The sequence below is a fragment of the Podarcis liolepis genome (genome assembly GCF_965112155.1).
Source record: "Podarcis liolepis genome assembly, chromosome: 7".
NCBI lineage: Eukaryota > Metazoa > Chordata > Lepidosauria > Squamata > Lacertidae > Podarcis > Podarcis liolepis.
In genome coordinates, this window is record NC_139561.1 from 14,372,416 (window position 1) to 14,391,934 (window position 19,519).

The 19,519-nt window shown below is 46.9% G+C and overlaps 2 protein-coding genes across 3 annotated transcripts in view; one reads left to right on the forward strand and one right to left on the reverse strand.

Moving 5' to 3' along the window:
• Nucleotides 1–1,441, forward strand: part of CAPZB (capping actin protein of muscle Z-line subunit beta) — a 68,788-nt gene extending 67,347 nt beyond the window's left edge. For both annotated transcript variants that reach the window (XM_083512715.1, XM_083512716.1), the window contains one exon: nucleotides 387–1,441. Coding sequence is in view for 1 of the 2 variants with exons in the window: in XM_083512716.1 (XP_083368842.1) it covers nucleotides 387–474 (88 nt within the window). In the remaining variant the exon portion in view is untranslated. The remainder of the gene's footprint in view (nucleotides 1–386) is intronic.
• A 2,205-nt stretch (nucleotides 1,442–3,646) lies between these two features.
• On the reverse strand, nucleotides 3,647–19,124 carry SLC66A1 (solute carrier family 66 member 1). The gene is made up of 8 exons (XM_083512710.1): nucleotides 18,939–19,124; nucleotides 14,783–15,070; nucleotides 12,843–12,972; nucleotides 10,545–10,632; nucleotides 8,384–8,541; nucleotides 7,503–7,595; nucleotides 4,746–4,931; nucleotides 3,647–4,310 (listed from the first exon to the last, which is right to left on the reverse strand). The coding sequence occupies exons 2-8, from the start codon at nucleotides 14,953–14,955 to the stop codon at nucleotides 4,212–4,214; spliced, it is 927 nt and encodes a 308-aa protein (XP_083368836.1). The 5' UTR covers nucleotides 14,956–15,070; nucleotides 18,939–19,124; the 3' UTR covers nucleotides 3,647–4,211.
• Between the last annotated feature and the right edge of the window lie 395 nt (nucleotides 19,125–19,519).

Consider the following 19,519-nt stretch of genomic DNA (forward strand, 5'->3'; position numbering starts at 1 on the left):
TCAATTGCTAAACAACAACCTCAGAGCAGTTTACAAAAAGGAAGGTTTAAAGGGAATCGCTTGGAAAAATTTGATCCTTCGGACTATGACTTTCAACTACTTTTTAAGACACTTGGCAGTCATTACACAGTAATGTAAATTAATCCAGAATGCATACAGCAGTTGGGAAGAGGCCTCAACAGATTTCAGGGAGATGTCACAATTAGCAAGGAACCTGTGGAATGCCAGAAGAGTCGTCTTCCAGAAAATGGAGCTCTTAGCAGGCTCATAACTATATAACGTATCGGTTTCTGCCTCTTCTCTCCCCAAAACGCAAATCCAAGGCCCCCTTCCCAATCAGCCACTCTGCAATCTTGGTTTTTAACCCTCTGGTTCTCTCCCTCCAGGTCTGTGCAGACTTTTGCGGACAAATCAAAGCAAGAAGCTCTGAAGATCGACCTGGTGGAGGCTTTGAAGAAGAAGCAGCAAAGCTAAAACGAAAACGAAGAAAACCCGCTCCGTTGACGATGCTAACGAGACATGCCATGCTCTCATTAGATTCCTTTTTCTTAGAGAACTTTCCCCCCTCTCCCTTTCTCCTCTCCCCCACCACCCGCCTGCCACTATTTTTTTCTGTCTGCGTCTCCATCACATCATGCCCACGTACAAAGTGCTGTCTCAAGTCCCACCCCCTCCCTAACCCCACCCTGGATGAATAAAGCTGTATAAACTTTCATCAGTCTCTCTCTCTCTCTTGGCTTAATTTGCACCATTTTATTTTTTTTTAATTCTCGAGACTTTGCGGAGCGCATTTCTGTAGAGAGAAAAAGATCCACGGGAGGGGGTGGTGTTTATTTTGTTGCCCTGGTTTTTTTCCCCCCTGGCCCCCACCCCACCATCTATATGCATAAAATCACCAGGCCATTCTGTTAGTCTTACCCCCCCTTCCCCTCCCTCCTTCCTTCCTTCCGCCCCCCTCCCCTCCCTCTGCTTTTTTCTTTTCATCTTTTGTTACATTGGTGTAAAAAATGTAAAACAAAACAAACAACAAAAAAACTTTATTATATACTGTGGTGTGTGAAAGAGGAAAACGAAAAACTGGAAAAGAAATTGTTCCATGTATGTTTGGGGGTGGGGGGCTGTGCGGGAGGGGGGGTGCAGAAGGCTGAAGTAAACTCTCTCCCACCCACCCCCCGACTTTTTGAGCTGCGAGGAATTTTGCTGAGTTGGTGATGGCTGCAAGATGTTCTTTCTTAATGGGGACAGTGAGGTGCTTTCTCTGTTCCCCGCCCCCCAAATCCCTTCTCTTGTTTTGATTTCTATGGAATGCAGAAGATTTTTTAAACCCACCCCTCCCCGGTTATTTTTATTTTATTTGTAATGCTTAAATCGGAATCTACATCTTATACTTGAGCCTCCATACTTAAAAATAAAAAAAATAAACCACAAAAAAATGTGAAAACTTGCGTTGGGAAGTTCAGAGTTTTTGCATGTTCCTTATAGGGGGTTCGTTTGCTACGTGGTGGTGCTTGTAACAAGTCAGTCAGTGGGATAGCCTGTCTAGCATGCACTCTCCCCAAAGGTTACTGGACTACAACTCCCATCATCCCCAGCTAGTGGAACAATTGGTCAGGGATCATGGGAGTTGTAGTCCAACAACAGCTGGAGATCCAAATTTGAAAAACACTGGGCTATGTTGAAAGACTGTAAGAGCTGTTCGACAGTGGAATTTGCTGCCAAGGAGTGTGGCGGAGTCTCCTTCTTTGGAGGTCTTTAAGCAGAGGCTTGACAACCATATGTCAGGAGTGCTCTGATGGTGTTTCCTGCTTGGCAGGGGGTTGGACTCGATGGCCCTTGTGGTCTCTTCCAACTCTATGATTCTATGATTGGCCACATTCACACCGTGCATTTAAAGTTCTATGATACCACTTTTAAACAGTCATGGCTGTAGTTTTGTTAAGGATGCTAAAAGTTGTTGGGGGGGCACATTTTACCCCCTCGGAACTAGAGTTCCCAGAGTGGTTTAGCAGCCCATCCCTCCCCACAGGGAGCTCCGAGAATTGAAGTGCTGGGAGGGAAGGAGAGGTCTCTGTCAAGAGTGTGAAGAAAGTTCCTCCTCTGTTTTGAGGTGTTTTCCTCCACAAACTGGCCTCAATTTGAATTACATGACCTGCCTACATTTTAAAGCAGCAAAGTACCGTATTTTTCGCTCTATAACACGCACCCAACCATAACACGCACGTAGTTTTTAGAGGAGGAAAATCCGTAGGCATGCCACCCGTAGGCATTCCCTCCATAACATGCACAGACATTTCCCCTTACTTTCTAGGAGGAAAAAAGTGAGTGTTATGGTGCAAAAAATACGGTATTTCCTGGGAAGAGTGATGGGCTGGCTTGAGTTGTACTAGAGGTCACCTACTTCTGTATTCACAACCAGAGTTTTCTAGTATCATTTTTGCAGTCAACTTGTTATGGACGCGGGTGGCGCTGTGGTCTAAACCACAGCACCTAGGACTTGCCGATCAGAAGGTCGGCAGTTTGAATCCCCGTGACGGGGTGAGCTCCCGTTGTTCGGTCCCTGCTCCTGCCTACCTAGCAGTTCGAAAGCACGTCAAAGTGCAAGTAGTTAAATAGGTACCACTCTGGCGGGAAGGTAAACGGCATTTCCGTGCACTGCTCTGGTTCACCAGAAGTGGCTTAGTCCTGCTGGCCACATGACCCGGAAACTGTACGTCGGATCCCTCTGCCAGTAAGGTGAGATGAGCGCCGCAACATCAGAGTCGTTCGTGACTGGACCTAATGGTCAGGGATCCCTTTACCTTTTGTGGGGGACGCACCCTCACCTTTCCAGAGTTTAGGCTGACTAAAACACCCCCAGGAAACCTATCCTGTTCAAATATCGACACTGAAAGGAGGAGTGAGATTGCGGCCAAGATTAACGTAAGAGAATGATCTGCTGGCCCATCTAGTCCATCAGCATGTCTAGGCAACACGATGACCATAGACATATGTTATAGAATTCCTTCAAACCATAAAAAGTACTAAATGAAATCTTTAGTCTCAAAGTCTCTGAAAATCTTTAAATGAAGCGAGGTATCAAACTGTGTATGATGAAAGACAAGCTGTGAAGCTTTGTGTATTCAGCAAATATGATGTCCAACACTGAACAGTGGTTCTGGATATTGACTACTGTTTTGTAGAATTCTTCGTCAGCATGGTGGGAGAATATAGAATTGCTAAATTTTGTACTTGTTATCGTTTGAAGGAATTCTATAAAGACTGTCTATTACGTATGTATATAGTCATCGTGTTGCCTAGACATTGCTGACAGGGGTTTGTTTGGTTACTTATTGCTGACCCATCTAGTCCAGCATCGTTTTCACAGTGGCCAACCAGATGCCCCAATGGAAAACCAGCCCTCTTCATTTCCAGCAGCTGCTATCCAGAAACACTACTGCCTCCATTATGGATAGCCCTCTTCTCTATGAATTTGTCCAATACTCTCAAAGTCATCCAAGTTGGTGGCTGTGACTGCCACCTATGGGGGCAAGTTCCACACTTTTAACTATGTGCTGGGTGAAGAATTTTACCTGCCCCGAGTCTTCCAACACTGAGCTTCCTTGGCTGTCCACGGTTCTGTTTCGTCTTCTCCCAATGCATCCAGACGTTATTAGAAAGCAGGGGTTAAGTTTATTTTCATATTTATCCATCTGTGCAAATAAAACACTTATTCACAATGAATGCCCAACGTGTGTGCCACAGAACAAGACCTCTGCCCTTCACCCTCGATGGGCCTTGGCAGAATTCACCTGTGACTGTGTTTATGATGGCAAATAACTCTTTGAAGCCCAGAGATATAGCTTTACCCAATCCCCACTTGCAGTGATTTCCCTTTGATCCCATCCAAACCTCCTCATTAAATTACATTTTCCCTTATTTTGGATTGTGATTGTGAAGAGGGAGCTATGTGCATCTTGAGTTCCAAAAGACACTTAAAAATAAAAATAAAAATATGCACCATTTTCACTCCTCAGCTTACAACCTGTTAGATTAATTCCCCAACCCACCCTTTTAAATAGAAACATTGTCCGTTTAGAGGTAGTCAGCCCAACCCCGAAATGGAGAAGGATCTGTTCAGCTGTAAAGGATTAACTGTGTTGTGTGCTTTCCAAAGTCCAGAGGAATGGAGAAAGCCTTCACAGCATCTTCATTCACTTAAAAATCGTGCCTTGTCAGCTCTCGGGAGGTTCCTCTTGCGCGCCCAGGAGAGCCTCTCTCTCTTCAAGCGATGGTAGCCTCTTCCGGCGGTAGGCAAGGAACTGAAACGAGATCTGAATTGGTGAAGTTAAGGACAGTTTCTGCAACAGGAAGAGCCAATTTTAGTTTTTAATTGTGTGCCTCTTCAATTTACCGTTGGTCCATCTCAAATTAATCTGTGTAATCCTTTTATTTTTTTAAAAAAGACCCTTGCTACTTAAATGTGGTGTTGCAAAAAAAAGAGAAAAGAAATCAAGTCAGCAGCATATATCTTCCTATATAGATAGAAACGTAAGGCTGTCATCACGCAGCCCCATTGGAATGCTTCATCACAATTCTGGATTTGCATGAAGACAGGGCAGAGGAGCAGAAGAGAAGATGCAGCAGTGTGGACCCATTTGCTCTCACTTTCCTCCCAGGAGCTGAACATAGGTGGACCCAATCCCAATGTAAACAAATCTGAACTCTGGCTGGGGGTGGGGGTGTCGGGGCAGAGAGAGAAAGGATACAACGATGTCGAGAGCCAGGACTCCCAAACTGCCAATCAGCCATGGGAGGTGGTGGATGACGTAGCTGCCTTCAGCTTGGCCCCGATCCGGGTTTTTCAGCAGGACGCTGAGTCCGTACAAAGTGTTCCCCAGCATCACCAGAGCGAAGAGGGAATAAGATATGCCGACGGTCGATTTCCTCTTGAACTGCAGGGTAAGTTAAGAGGAATTGCAATTATCAAGGCAGCCCTGTTTAGGGAAGCTTTTAATGTTTAATAGGTTATTGTATTTTAGCGTTCGGTTGGAAGCCGCCCAGAGTGGCTGGGGAAACCCAGCCAGATGGGTATAAATAATAAATTATTATTATTATTAATTATTAATTATTATTATTATTAGCAGCAGCAACAACAACAACAATAGCAGCTCTCAAGGTTTTCTAGCAGGGAATATTTTCCCAGCCCTACCTGCCAATTCCTTCAGGGACTGAACACCTATCAGAGTCGGGAACACTTATCAGAGAGTCGGGAAGAATGGGGTGCAATTGCGGACATCTAAGGCAAACAACAGAGACACGGGTGGCGCTGTGGGTTAAACCACAGAGCCTAGGGCTTGCCAATCAGAAGGTCGGCAGTTCGAATCCCCGTGACGGGCTGAGCTCCCATTGCTCGGTCCCTGCTCCTACCAACCTAGCAGTTCGAAAGCACGTCAAAGTGCAAGTAGATAAATAGGTACCACTCCGGTGGGAAGGTAAACGGCGTTTCCGTGCACTGCTCTGGTTCGCCAGAAGCGGCTTAGTCATGCTGGCCACATGACCCGGAAGCTGTACGCCGGCTCCCTTGGCCAATAAAGCGAGATGAGCGCCGCAACCCCAGAGTCAGTCACGACTGGACCTAATGGTCAGGGGTCCTTTTACCTTTACCTTTAAGGCAAACAACGTAGATGCGTTTGGAATCGTGCAGACAGAAGCAGACTTCAGGCTTCTCAGATCTACATTGGGTTGTTTTTTTACTAGAATCCCAAATCAACGGCTACTAGCCTTGATGGCTATGCTCTGCCTGGAGGCAGTAAAACTCTAGATATTGAATGCTGGGAATCACAAGAGCGATGGGCTCAGGTCCTGCTTTTGAGCTTCCCTTTGGGGCATCTGGCTGTCAGAACTGGAATAGATGAGCCATTGGTCTGATCCAGTAGCCAGGCTGTACTTGCGTTCTTCAGATCTACCAGGTGCAAAAGGTTTGTTTTTAGCAGCCCAACTGAACTGAGCTCTGTTAAGAAATCAAGCCTTATCAGGAGAAACTGGCCACTCTCCAGGCACCCGGCTTGAATCCCGGTTGACCTCCCTGTCTGCATTCTCCAGCAGGATTCAGGCTAGGTCACGATCAGCGATCCTCCTCAAATGTGAGAAGAACACACCACTCTTCTCCCCCCCCCCCCCCGGCAGGGGAAAGAGATAGACAGAAATGTATTTACATGCCTTTATTTCTGTCCTTGCAGCATTACAGAGAAACGCGTCTGCTCTCTTCAATCACCATCAACAGAGAGACAAACTCCACCCCCTGTACTTCCTGTACAGGTCAAATTACACTCTGAGCTAAATCCGGTGCTCCACTCTGTGATTAGACTGTCCCTTTGTTCCCACGGAACAATCCCAACATTCCCATCATGTTTTGCTTTCCAGCCAGCTGCAGCTCGTTGCCCCATTGCATCTATATCGTAACAAGCTCCTGATGGCCACTTGTGATCTCTCTCCCACCCAGCCGCAGCCACTGCAGAAAATGAGCAAAGCCTGCTTTGGATCAGGTCAGACTATTCACCCATCTAGCCCCATACAGTCTACTCTGACTGGCAGCAGCTCTCCAGGGCCACAGACTAGGGAAGGGCCTTTCCCCTCCCCAGCAACCCAACCCGTTTTGATTGGGGATGGAACCTCAGACCATGTGCAAGCAAAGCAGAATGCTCTGCTATCTGCTAAAAAGAAAGGAAAATTCTATATTCCTGCCACTAGGAAAAAAGGTTTTCTTATATGCAACCACTGCAGCCAGAATGATTATAGCAAAAAAAATGGAAGGGGGGAAAAACTCCCTCAATAAGAGAATGGCAAATAAGATTTTGTGAATATATAGAATCAGCAGTGGTAAGAAGCCAATCAGACCAAAAACTGATAGAGGAGTGGACTTGCATGAAGAAATACATCAAAAGACATGGTTCTGGTATTAATATATCAATATGCAATGAATGAAACTTATAGAGTAAAAAAATAAGAAGAAATGGGTATAAGATGAGATAAGTCAAGCCACAAACAGGTAGAGGGAAGTCAAGATTTATGTTTGTATGTTTAGTTTGTTTGTCTGTTTTCTTTTCTTTCTTTTGTAATCTAAGTTGAGAGGTGTATGTATCTATGTATAATAAGTTGGTTTAGTGTTTTGTGTTTGTAAGTATCGCATTTATCAATAAAAGTTTAAAAAGAAAGTAAAATTCTAGTCCTCATGGTTCAAAGAAAAGGGCCCATTTAAACAAAAGCAAAGTCAGCTGCCCTTATACTGAGTCAGACCACTGCCCTATTTAGCTCCAGGTCTACTCTGACTGGCAGCAGCCACCCAGGGTTTCAGATGCCCTGTCTCTGCCGGCCCTATCCGGAAATGTTCCTGAACCCAGGAACTTCGACATGCAGAGCAGCTGCTCTGCCACTGAGATAGTTTAAGCCTCCCTCCCAAGCCAGCCTGAAAGAGCCGCTGGTACTGAAACAGACCCGGCCCCATTTCCCCAAGCGCAGCTTACATTCGTGTAGATCTGTGGGACTCGGGAAAGCAGGTAGAGAACAGACGAAACAGACCCGATAATGAAACCAATGATTTCTTGCTGGGTGAAAGGCTGCGGAAGGAAACGAAGCCGTTAAAAATAAATAAATGGCCCAAGAACGGAACAGGTTTAAAATTAATTCTGCCCAAACCAGCCCACCACCCTCTGGCTCCCCTCCTCTATTTTTTGAAAATATTTTTTATTAGTTTTTCAAGAATAAGGAAATCTAGGCAGCTCTCAGTTTACAGTGGGGTTATTTTCCGGGAACAGCGTGTAAAGTCAAAACAGACTGGGTCCATTGGCAGGTGGGATTGACAAAGCTTTTTCCCCCTGGTGCCCACCCCTGACCATTAGGTCCAGTCATGGACAACTCTGGGGTTGTGGCGCTCATCTCGCTTTACTGGCCAAGGGAGCCAGCATACAGCTTCCGGGTCATGTGGCCAGCATGACTAAGCCGCTTCTGGCGAACCAGAGCAGCGCACGGAAAGGCCGTTTACCTTCCCACTGGAGCGGTACCTATTTATCTACTTGCACTTTGATGTGCTTTCGAACTGCTAGGTTGGCAGGAGCAGGGACAGAGCAACAGGAGCTCACCCCATCGCGGGGATTCGAACCACCGACCTTCTGATCAGCAAGCCCTAGGCTCTGTGGTTTAACCCACAGCGCCACCCGCATCCCCCCCTTTTTATAGGTTTTCCAAATTACCCATAACACCCTGAGTGAAACATCATACATTTGTCGTAACTATGTCATAAATTGGGAGGGGTTTCTTCTAGCAGAAACCTGAGCACCAGGCTTGTCCTGAGCCTCACATGACCTCCAGCTTCCGATCTTTAGGTGAAACAAATAAACAAGCATACCTCCCACCCAGGACGATCTTCTGCGGACGAGAGAAGCACCCTCCCTCTGAAGGACACAGTGTCATCTCCGGGAAGAGAGGAGGGTCTGCCCAGGATGGAGGTCACAGACACCGTTCCCACAACGAGGAACGCAAAAGCGGCATTGATTGAAGCGGAGACTGAGGAGGGAAAGAGAGAAAATGGTTTAGGATAAGGCAGAAAACTGGCCAGAGAGGGAGGGGCGTGTGAACAAGGGGATGGGAAACCCCCTTAAAAAGTTTTCTGAAGTAATAATAATAATTTTCTTATTTGTATCCTGCCCATCTGGCTGGGGTTGCCCCAGCCACTCTGGGACATATAAAAACATGGGTTTGCAATTGTTATTGCAAAACAATTTTCATATAACAACACAAAGACAATATCTCAATGACAACTAAATATTAACTAACAACACATGGTCTAACACAGGGGTAGGCAACCTAAGGCCCGGGGGCCGGATGTGTCCCAATTGCCTTCTAAATCCAGCCCACGGACGGACCGGGAATCAAAATGCATCTCTGGGTTATTTGTGGGGCATAGGAATTTGTTCATTATTTTTTTCCAAAATATAGTCCAGCCCCTCACAAGGTCTGAGGGACAATGGACCGGCTCCCTGTTGAAAAGTTTGCTGACCCCTGTATAAAAACATACTAAAACATCAAACATTAAAAACTTCTCTATACAAGCTGCCTTCAGATGTCTACTAAAAGTCAGGTGGTTGTTTATTTCCTTGACATTTGATGGGAGGGTGGGTGCCGCTACCGAGAAGGCCCTTTGCCTGGTTCCCCATAACCTCACTTCTCGCAGTGAGGGAACCACCAGAAGGCCCACGGAGCTGGACCAATGCAGCAAGCTTCTGCCTGACAATTTCCCCAACATTTCAGCAGTGTGGCGTAGTGGTTTGGAGCATCAGCCTAGGACCTGGGACAGCAGACCCCACTCAGCCGCAAAGCTCGCTGAGGGAGCTTGGGCCCGTCACTGCTTCTCGGCCTATTCTAGCCCGCAGGGTTGTTTTCGTGAGGGCAAATGGATCAGGGAGAACCACGTATGCCACTTGGAGGAAAGTTGGGGTATGAGAGGCAATGTGGCATAGTGGTTAGACTGTTTTGCCAGAACCTGGGAGAGAACAGGGTTCAAATCTGCCCCCTCAGTCGTTAGGCTCACTGGGCGCCGGTACCTGCCCTCTCAGCCTAATCTACCTCCCAGAATTATTGTGGGGATTACATGAGCTCAATAGAGGAAAAAAGTGCAATTAGTCAATAATAAACCATTATTAGTAATGTTTAGCCCTACTGTGGCTTTTTGGGGGTACACAGGGTTTCCCAGAATCATGGCATCAGTAACAGATTTTCCTTTAGGGGAACTGTCCCAAAATGACACCCGGCCACTGACCTTCAGCCTCACAGTGTTAAAATATCTCAAAAAAAGAGGAAGAGATAAATTCATTATCAGCAGCCGGGAAGTTGTTCACAGAGTTAACAGATCTACAGGAAGGATTGGTTAAAAAAAAAAGTTTGATGAAATTAACAAGATGGAGAGGCAAGTCCTTTGTTTTAAAGGGTGGGGGAGGATTTAAGGATTGGGATTCAAGATTGACGCAGGGCTTCTAATCTATGAATCCTTGCCAAACTTTAGATTGTAGGTGTTTTGAGACAACAATCTGCCCTTTTGTATTCTAAAGCATCACACAAACTGATGGCACTATACAAATTGACAACAGTTAAAATGTATAGGACAGGAACATGGTTATGCAGTGGCAGGGTAGATGTTGAGCCCTGGAGCCAATTAAGTGAGCCCTAGAGCATGTACAGAGTGCACACCCATACCAGCTTGCATTCCACCCTGGAAGTCGGTGAGCATTGAGTAGAAAGGTTTAAAGGGTCTTCCAGGAAAATTGCAGCCCTGACGCTTTGGTTCGTTGTTAACCATAGGCAAAGTAGGGCAGAGAGCTCTGCACATGCCCAGAGATAAAAAATAGAATTAAGTTGCATGCCCCAAGCCCTTAAATGGGGCCCCAACTTGTGTTGAAAGTATTTCCTGAAAACAGGGCTAATGTTTTGGGTTTGGTTTTTTTAAAGTTACAATTGTTTAATGTCTTGCAAAACCTGCTTTTCTTGGCCCGTGTTAGTGAGTTGAAACTTACAGGTTCTGTTCTGGTTCTTGACCTTGTAATAGAGGTAGAGAGACATCATAAGCAGGTCTGCCAGTACGTAATAGATGGCTGTGTATACCTGTGGCAGAGAAAGAAAGAAAGAAAGAGAGAGAGAGAAAGAGAAAAAGAGGGGGGGCTGTCAATAGCAACTCTGAAATTAAAAGAATTAAAATTCTGCACCCAGGGTATACCGATTCCACAAAGTGATCAAGTATGGAAAAAAGATTGTCCTAAACTGCAGTCACAAATCACATTCTTTCACTGAATTCATTTCCACAGAATCTCAGAATTGTCAAGTTGGAAGGGACCCTGAGGGTCATCTAGACCAACCCCATGGTTCAGTGCAAGAATTATTGCTGAAGAATCTCTGACAGATGACTACCCAACCTGTGTTTTAAAACCTCACATGAAGGAGCATCCTGCCACATTCCAAAGGAAGTCCGTTCCCCTGTCAAACAGCTCTTATAGGCAGAAAGTCATTCCTGACGTTTAGTCGGAATCTCCTGTCTTGTAACTTGAAGCCATGGATTCGAGTCCTACCCTCCAGAGCAGGAGAAAACAAGCTTGTTCCATCTTCCACGTGACAGTCCTTGAGATAGGTGGCTACCATGTCTCCTCTTTTCCAGGCTAAACGTCCCCAACTCCCTCAACCGTTCCTCATATGGATTGGTTTCCAGACCCTTGATCAGGCATAGGCAAACTCCGGCCCTCCCGATGTTTGGGACTACAATTCCCATCATCCCTGACAGCTGGTCCTGTTAGCTAGGGATGATGGGAATTGTAGTCCCAAACATATGGGGGGCTGGAGTTTGCCTATGCTATGGTTACCAGATTTTTTTCAGTCAATCTAGGGACATTTTAAAAAATATATATTTTTTTTAAGTTGAGTAGCAACAGGGAGTCAGCAGTGGGGATGGTGAGGCAAAAGACCCTGGGCCCAAGCACGCATGCATATTGTATAAAGGGGCAAAGCCCTTCTTTCGCACCCTGTGAAACATAAATGCGCAGTTTTTTAAAAAACTGGGCAACAGCCTGTGACTCCCAAGCCTTCTCTGATCTTCTGCCCCCTTCCCCCCTTTGTTTTGACAGATTGAAGAGAAACCATGCGCCTTGCGCCCCTCCTAGGCAACGGCCGCCCGCCCACGACTCCTGAGCCTCCCCCGATCTGTCAAAACAAAAGGGGAAGGGGGCAGGAGATCTGTACCGCCGGGCGTCCCTGGTTCACCTTTGGCAGTGGTGGCGTCAGTGAGCAGCTCCTGAAACCAGCCAGTGCCAACTGTGCTACCAGACTGCCTCCGGGCTGCTGGGGCTGCCGTTGTCACGTTTCCCAGGGACAGATTTTCAAATATGGGGACATTCCAGGGACGGACTTTGTCCGGTGACAGATTTGCAAATCCGGGGACTGTCCCTGGTAAGCGGGGACATTTGGTAACCTAGCCTATGCCTAACCCTTGATCCTCTTGGGTCACCCTCCTCAGCACCCATTCCCGCTGGTCAATATCCTTAAACTGGGATGATGATGACAATAATAATAATAATAATTTATTTATTTATACCCCGCCCATCTGGCTGAGTTTCCCCAGCCACTCTGGGCGGCTCCCAATCAAGTGTTAAAAACAGTACAGCGTTAAATATTAAAAACTTCCCTAAACAGGGCTGCCTTAAGATGTTTTTTAAAGATAAGATAGCTGCTTATTTCCTTCATAGTAAATAATAATAATAATAATTTATTATTTATACCCTGCCCATCTGGCTGAGTTTCCTCAGCCACTCTGGGTGGCTCCCAATCAAGTGTTAAAAACAGTACAGCGTTAAATATTAAAAACTTCCCTGAAAAGGGCTGCCTTAAGATGTCTTCTGAATGTCAGGTAGTTGTTTATCTCTTTGACATCTGATGGGAGGGCGTTCCACAGGGCGGGTGCCACTACCGAAAAGGCCCTCTGCCTGGTTCCCTGTAACTTCGCTTCTCGCAGTGAGGGAACCGCCAGAAGGCCCTCGGCGCTGGACCTCAGTGCCTGGGCTGAACGATGGGGGTGGAGACGCTCCTTCAGGTATACTGGACCGAGGCCGTTTAGGGCTTTAAAGGTCAGCGCCAACACTTTGAATTGTGCTCGGAAACGTACTGGGAGCCAATGCAGATCTGGATTAGATGCCCAGAACTGGACAAAGGACTCCCAGGTGAGGTCTGACCAGGGCAAAACAAAGTGGTCCTATTTTAAACCACGCAAAACGTGGATGAGGGCATCCATTTCAGTTCAGTTCACTCTGCTCCAGAAAGGCTCTTCTTACCTGTAGTGGTAGCTGGTCAGCCAAGAACGACCCAATCAGGTTTAAAGAGTCTCCTCCTAACCATCCCAACAGGAAATAGACAGATAACGCCTGGTCCATAATCCCAGTTTTACAGGCCAGGTAGTATTGGCTACAGAGGGGAGACATTGGAGGAAGAAGCAGTTAGAGTAGGCTGGCTTGTCAAGCTTTGCATGGTCACCTAGGGCAAGCATATTATATCTCCAGATGACCAGGCCCCCCAGTCAAAAAAAAGTAAGATTGTAGAAGTCTGCATGTAGACACACACAGACACATATACACACACGGTTACAATATTGCTTTTTATATATAGAGATAGTTCTGTGCTTCTGTTTTGCTACTTTGATATTAGTTAGTTTTATGGGTTTTATTTTACATTCATTTATTTAAAAGTATGCATAAACTGCATGATATTTTTTAATCTCTAAAAAGTGTAGGATGCAAGAACAAGCAAGCAACATCGCTGAAACAAAAATGCAAGCTGTATACAGCAAAACATTTGTTTATTTTTAATTTTATTTGTCGAATTTATATTACCGCCCTATACCTGGAGGTCTCAGGGCAGTTCAGAGAATAAAATCAAAATATAAAACCACAAAATACATAATAAAAAAACAACAACCACCACCCAATAATCCCCCACCCCCAAAAAAACAACCCACCACATTTTAAAAGGTCATAGGATGTCAATCAAATCAACCAAAGGCCTGGTTAAGCAAGTTTTGGTGAGCAGAAAAGCAGACAAAAACAAATAAAATTTCAGGGAATTCAGACAAATAAAGACAGGGTCTTTTGGGTTAGGGAAAGCCTGGGCAAAAAAGATATACATGTACCGTATTTTTCACCCTATAGGACGCACTTTTTCCCCTCCAAAAATGAAGGGGAAATGTGTGTGCGTCCTATGGGGCGAATGCAGGCTTTCGCTGAAGCCTGGAGAGCGAGAGGGGTTGGTGCGCACCGACCCCTCTCGCTCTCCAGGCTTCAGGAGAGCCCCAGCGCCAGCCCCACAAGGTCGGGGGACAGAGGGAGGCGGAACGCCGCCATCCCGCTGTCTCCCGAAGTGGTTTGGAGGCTGACGGAGGGAGACCCCGCCGCCAGCCCCGCAAGCTCCAGGGACAGTGGGGAGGCGCAGCACGTCTCCCCGCTGTCCCCGGACCTGATCTGAAGCCGGGCGGCGGGGAGAAGAGCGCTTCTCCCCGCTGTCCCCGGACCTGATCTCAAGGTGGGCGGCGGGGAGAAGAGCGCTTCTCCCCGCTGCCGGCCCCACAAGCGCCTGGGGGGGAAATAAAATTTTTTTCCTTTATTTCCCCCCCAAAAAACGTGATGCGTCCTATGGGCCGGTGTGTCCAATGGGGCAAAAAATACGGTATTTAAGAATGTATCAGGTCAATGGGCCACCTAACCTGCAACCATTTTTCCACAGAGCGATGTTTCTCAAGACATCTGAAGCAAGTAACGACCGCTGCTTCACCTATGCACTTCATTTTAAATGATGTTTTCGCAACCTGCCCTGGATCCATTTGGTGAGTAATAAGTAGATATATTTCCTGAGCTTTACTTTAAGAGACAACGTAGCTGAAAACCTGCAACAAAATGTTGCAGCGCAGGGCGCACTACCTTGCTCAAGATTGCAACCAATCACATGAGCTTTGTGTCTCATTTGGAGGGATTTTGTGGTTGCCATTGCAAAGAAAGGGGAAAAGAGGAAAGCTCGGAGTTTCCTAAGGGCAGTAGGAGACTTGCTCGAGCGGGAAGTGACTCATGTCTCCTAAAAAAAATACGTTGCGTCAGGGTTGGTTAGCAATGAGAAATTCGCCCGTCATTCCAGCAGTGGGTTGTTGAGTTCTTCAATTAGGAGATCTGATCTCTCAAGGCAACCAAAGAGGAAGCAATCGTTGTTGTTTTTGCTTTTTGTTACTTACGGGAAAGACGCCGCAGCAAAGCAGAAGATGGAGAGCAAGCCCAGCACCACACTGGATATGTCCCAGCCATCCTGGGCACATTCGTGGAATATCTCCCAAACCCACTGGGAGCCATTGGGGCAATCGGAAAAATTCATGCTCAGGGAACCGATCATTTGCAGATGAACCGGCATCGTGCGTATCTGAACAAAGGCTCAATTTAGGGAATTTAGGGAAAGGGAGGCAAGGCCGCAGATGTCACACAAAACATAAGAGGCAGGATTGTTTGTCCATAGCCGAACCGTGAACCTGCCAAGGAAGAAAGGAAAGAAATAAGTGTCATAGGAACCAGTCTTTTAGCGTGGCTGCACTCTGAAACTCCCTGCTAATTGACATTGGTCAAATGTCAAAATTGTATTCTTCCTGACGCCTGCGAAAAACTTTCCCCTTTAGGTAAAGCCTTCTCAGACACAACTTTTAATCCATAATTTTAACCTAGAACGCTAAACAAACATCTAGAGGGAATCAGGTTGGAGGAGGCTAGTTTAAAGGGTTGTATCCAACTAAGCAAGGGACGCGGGTAGCGCTGTGGGTTAAACCACAGAGCCTAGGGCTTGCTGATCAGAAGGTTGGTGGTTCGAATCCCTGTGACGCGGTGAGCTCCCGTTGCTCGGTCCCTGCTCCTGCCAACCTAGCAGTTCAAAAGCACCTCAAAGTGCAAGTAGATAAACAGGTACCGCTCCGGCGGGAAGGTAAACAGCGTTTCCGTGCGCTGCTCTGGTTCGCCAGAAGCGGCTTAGTCCTGCTGGCCACATGACCCGGAAGCTGTTCCCTCGGCCAATAAAGTGAGATGAGCACCGCAACCCCAGAGTCGGTCATGACTGGACCTAATGGTCAGGGGTCCCTTTACCTTTACCTTTATCCAATTAAGCAGACCCACTGAAATGAATGAACCTAAATTAGCCAAACTGTGTGGTTGGTCTACTCCAGGGGTCAGCAACCTTTTTCAGCTGTGGGCCGGTCCACTGTCCCTCAGACCATGTGGTGGGCCGGACTATATTTTTTTTTGGGGGGGGGGAATGAACGAATTCCTATGCCCCACAAATAACCCATAGATGCCTTTTAAATAAAAGGACACATTCTACTCATGAAAAAACACGCTGATTCCCGGACCGTCCACGGGCCACATTGAGAAGGCAATTGGGCCGCATCCGGCCCCCGGGGCCTTAGGTTGCCTACCCCTGGTCTACTCTTAACATTGGATGCAAGCCAGTACAGTGGTACCTCGGGTTAAGTACTTAATTCGTTCTGGAGGTCCGTACTTAACCTGAAACTGTTCTTAATCTGAAGCACCACTTTAGCTAATGGGGCCTCCTGCCGCTGCCGCGCCGCTGGAGCATGATTTCTGTTCTCATCCTGAAGCAAAGCTCTTAACCTGAGGTAATATTTCTGGGTTAGCAGAGTCTGTAACCTGAAGCGTATGTAACCCGAGGTACCACTGTACAGCTATTTGCCACTGGGGCTTAATGGAGCCTCCAAGTTCAGGGGTAGTGTATCTCCAACTACCAGTCTGGACCCAAATGTCAAGGGAAATCCCCCATCTCTTTCAAACCCGCCCCTCCCCTCCCCTCCCTGGGCACTGTCCAAAGCAGCTACTCTTACAAAGCACTTTTTCTGGGGACAGCTGACACAAGGGCCATCAGCATTTTGCATACTGGAAAAAAATACTCAAGAAAGAATCACACTTGGCTCGTGAGCAGGGAGCCCTTTCACAATCCCACAGGCAAAAGAAAAGAGAGAGGACTTTAGCCAGCAAGAATTGCCCACCCTAGCACATATTCTTGCTTTGCAGGCACAGAGAAATTGTCATTTCAGCACAAAATTTATTTTTCATTCTGACACACACACACACACACACACACACACGAGAGAGAGAGAGAGAGAGAGAGAGAGAGAGAGAGAGAGAGAGTTTGGTCTTCCAAAGCTGAATTCTTTTTCTTTTTTTCTTTTTTGCCAGCCAAACAAGAAAGTAAAAAGCTTTTTTAAAAAACAAACAAACAACTTTCTGACTGGAGTCCAAAGGCAAGACCAGATTCTGGAGCGCTTCACCTTGGTGTGTGTAAACAGGAGGGTGACAAACCACTTCAGTATTTACCACACGGTGACCTGGTTTGCTATCCGAATGTTTGTCTGAGAAGAAGTCCAGTGGCCCACATTCCTGGTCTGTTCTAGGTGAGGACAAAAGGCTGTTTTTCCTTCTACAGATCCGGGTGGAAAAGAGGTCAAAAAACCACCAGCCCTCACGGACAAAGATCACTTGGAGAATTTAGAGCAGGGCTCGGCAAACTTTTTCAGCAGGGGACGGGTCCACTGTCCCTCAGACCTTGTGAGGGCCGGACTATATATTTTTTTGGGGGGGGGGGATGAACAAATTCCTATGCCCCACAAATAACCCAGAGATGCATTTTAAATACAGTGGGACCTCGGGTTAAGAACTTAATTCGTTCCAGAGGTCCGTTCTTAACCTGAAACTGTTCTTAACCTGAGGTACCACTTTAGCTAATGGGGCCTCCGCCGCTGCCGCCGCGCGATTTCTGTTCTCATCCTGAAGCAAAGTTCTTAACCCGAGGTACTATTTCTGGGTTAGCGGAGTCTGTAACCTGAAGCGTCTGTAACCTGAAGCGTCTGTAACCCAAAGTACCACTGTAAAAGGGCATATTCTACTCATGTAAAAACACCAGGCAGGCCCCACAAATAACCCAGAGATGCATTTTAAATAAAAGGGCACATTCTACTCATGTAAAAACACGCTGATTCCCGGACCGCCCGTGGGCCGGATTTAGAAGGCAATTGGGCCGGATCCGGCCCCCAGGCCTTACGTTTACCTACCCATGATCTAGAGAGTATCCTGCTCTCTCACGGTAGCCAAGAAGGAACTGTCCCAAAGGGACAGTGAGGCTTTGGCCTGATGGAAATTTGGTGGGGGAAATCTACTCTGCTATAGCTAGGGGCCAGAACTTTTGGGTTAGTCTCTATTGGTTACTGCAAGAACAGGGCAACTGTTTCAAAAAAAAACAAATAGTTGCAAAAAACAAAACAAAAAAAGGAGCCAGGATACCATCCACAATGACCTTCCCCAGGACAGATCTAGCAGGTGGAACACAAAGAAGCTAATTCCAAACTGGCTGTGAGAAAAAAATGGAGGCATATACTCGGCACATGCCCAGAGTTACTCTTGTTTATCACTGCTTTCCACCTTTGCAGAGGTCTGGAAATGAAGAAGCCACTCGGAGTACATAATTAGGTCTTGTAAAAAGAGGAGCAGTTGCAATGGGCCACGATTCATCTTCTCCCACCCATCAAAAAACATTCAATATACCATCAAAGAGAATGAACAAAAATTTTTTCCTCCCTACCAAACTCCACTTAATAATAAGGTTTTTCCCAGGCTGAATCATTACCTTTTTTTTCCAAGCCTCGGGGGCAGTTCTGGGACACAGGAAGGCCTCTGAGCACAGGCAGAGTGGCTTTTTTTATTTTGTAAGAAAGGAGGAACCACACCCAAGGCCTTCGGTGGGATGGGGGCTTGCTGAGAAACAGCCTCCTGATAAACCTAAGCTCCAGGTGGTCTCCATTTCATTTGCAAGACAGTCATCAAGGAATAACGATAGATAGTAATAACTCAATCTTCTTGTGTGGATGCACTTTGGAACTCCCTGCCCATTGAAACCAGGCAGGAGCCTTCACTCTCCTCTTTTCGGTGCTGGCTAAAAACATTTTTACGCAAGCCTCCCCAGATTATTATGATGCGGGTTTTAATCTGTTTTTAGTCTATTGCTATTTTATTTAAATTGTTAATTTTTTGTGCTAATTTTATCGTTTTGCCTTTTGGAAACTGCTTTTGATAAGGTGTTTTTTTTAAAAAAAATCAAGCGGTATATAAAATTTATAAATATATTGCACTTAGCATCACGAATTTTTATCACCCTGGCCCTTGGGCTAGTACGATAAACCTACGGAGCTAGCATCAAAAAATTAAGCTGGGAAAGGAAAATAGGGTTTTAAAACAATACCTGCCCTGGTTTGACCTCGGGGGAGGGAAACATCGTGCCCTACCCCCGGGTTAGGAACCCTGCTTCCCCTGGGGACAACCCCCAACCGCAATTCTTCAACTCACTCTGATGCCCAAAGATGCTGAAGGCGCTTTAGCTCCTGGCCCTCGTCTGCGCGCCCCGGGGTGCCATTGCGCCCAAACCGGATTCGCTCCTCTTGGCGGCTGTTCAGACGCCGACCCGGAGCGCGGCTTTGTTTTGTTCTCCGCCCGACTCGGCCGCAGCTCCTCCCCTGCGGCGCCGGCGGGAGGGTTGGCGGATGCGGCCGAGTCAGCTGACGGCAGAGCCCGCCCCACCGAAGGGGGAGGAATCGGGGCCTCGCTCCGCCTCCCGGCCGGGGGGAACAAGGAGTCAGCCCCGCGGAAGGCGCAGAGCCCGCCGCCCGCGTTTTGGAAGCGCCTCGGGGCGGAGCTCTGCGGTTTGGTTGTGGCGGCGCCTTAGAATACAGTGGTACCTTGGGTTACAGACGCTGCAGGTTACAGACTCCGCTAACCCAGAAATAGTACCTCGGGTTTAGAACTTTGCTTAAGGCTGAGAACAGAAATCGCGAGCAGCGGTGTGGCGGCAGCGGGAGGCCCCATTAGCTAAAGGAATTAGCTAAATTCCTACAAAGCTTGACTGGCAGGTGAAGATGATAGAATACTTG

Coding starts and splice junctions, on each gene's coding strand:
- SLC66A1 (XM_083512710.1), bottom strand. CDS start 14,955: ATGCCGGTTCATCTGCAAATGATCGGTTCCCTGAGCATGAATTTTTCC. Junction 12,973..14,782: donor TTTGCTGCGGCGTCTTTCCC/GTAAGTAACAAA, acceptor TCCCCTCTGTAG/CCAATACTACCTGGCCTGTA. Junction 4,932..7,502: donor TCCCACAGATCTACACGAAT/GTAAGCTGCGCT, acceptor CTTACCCTGCAG/TTCAAGAGGAAATCGACCGT.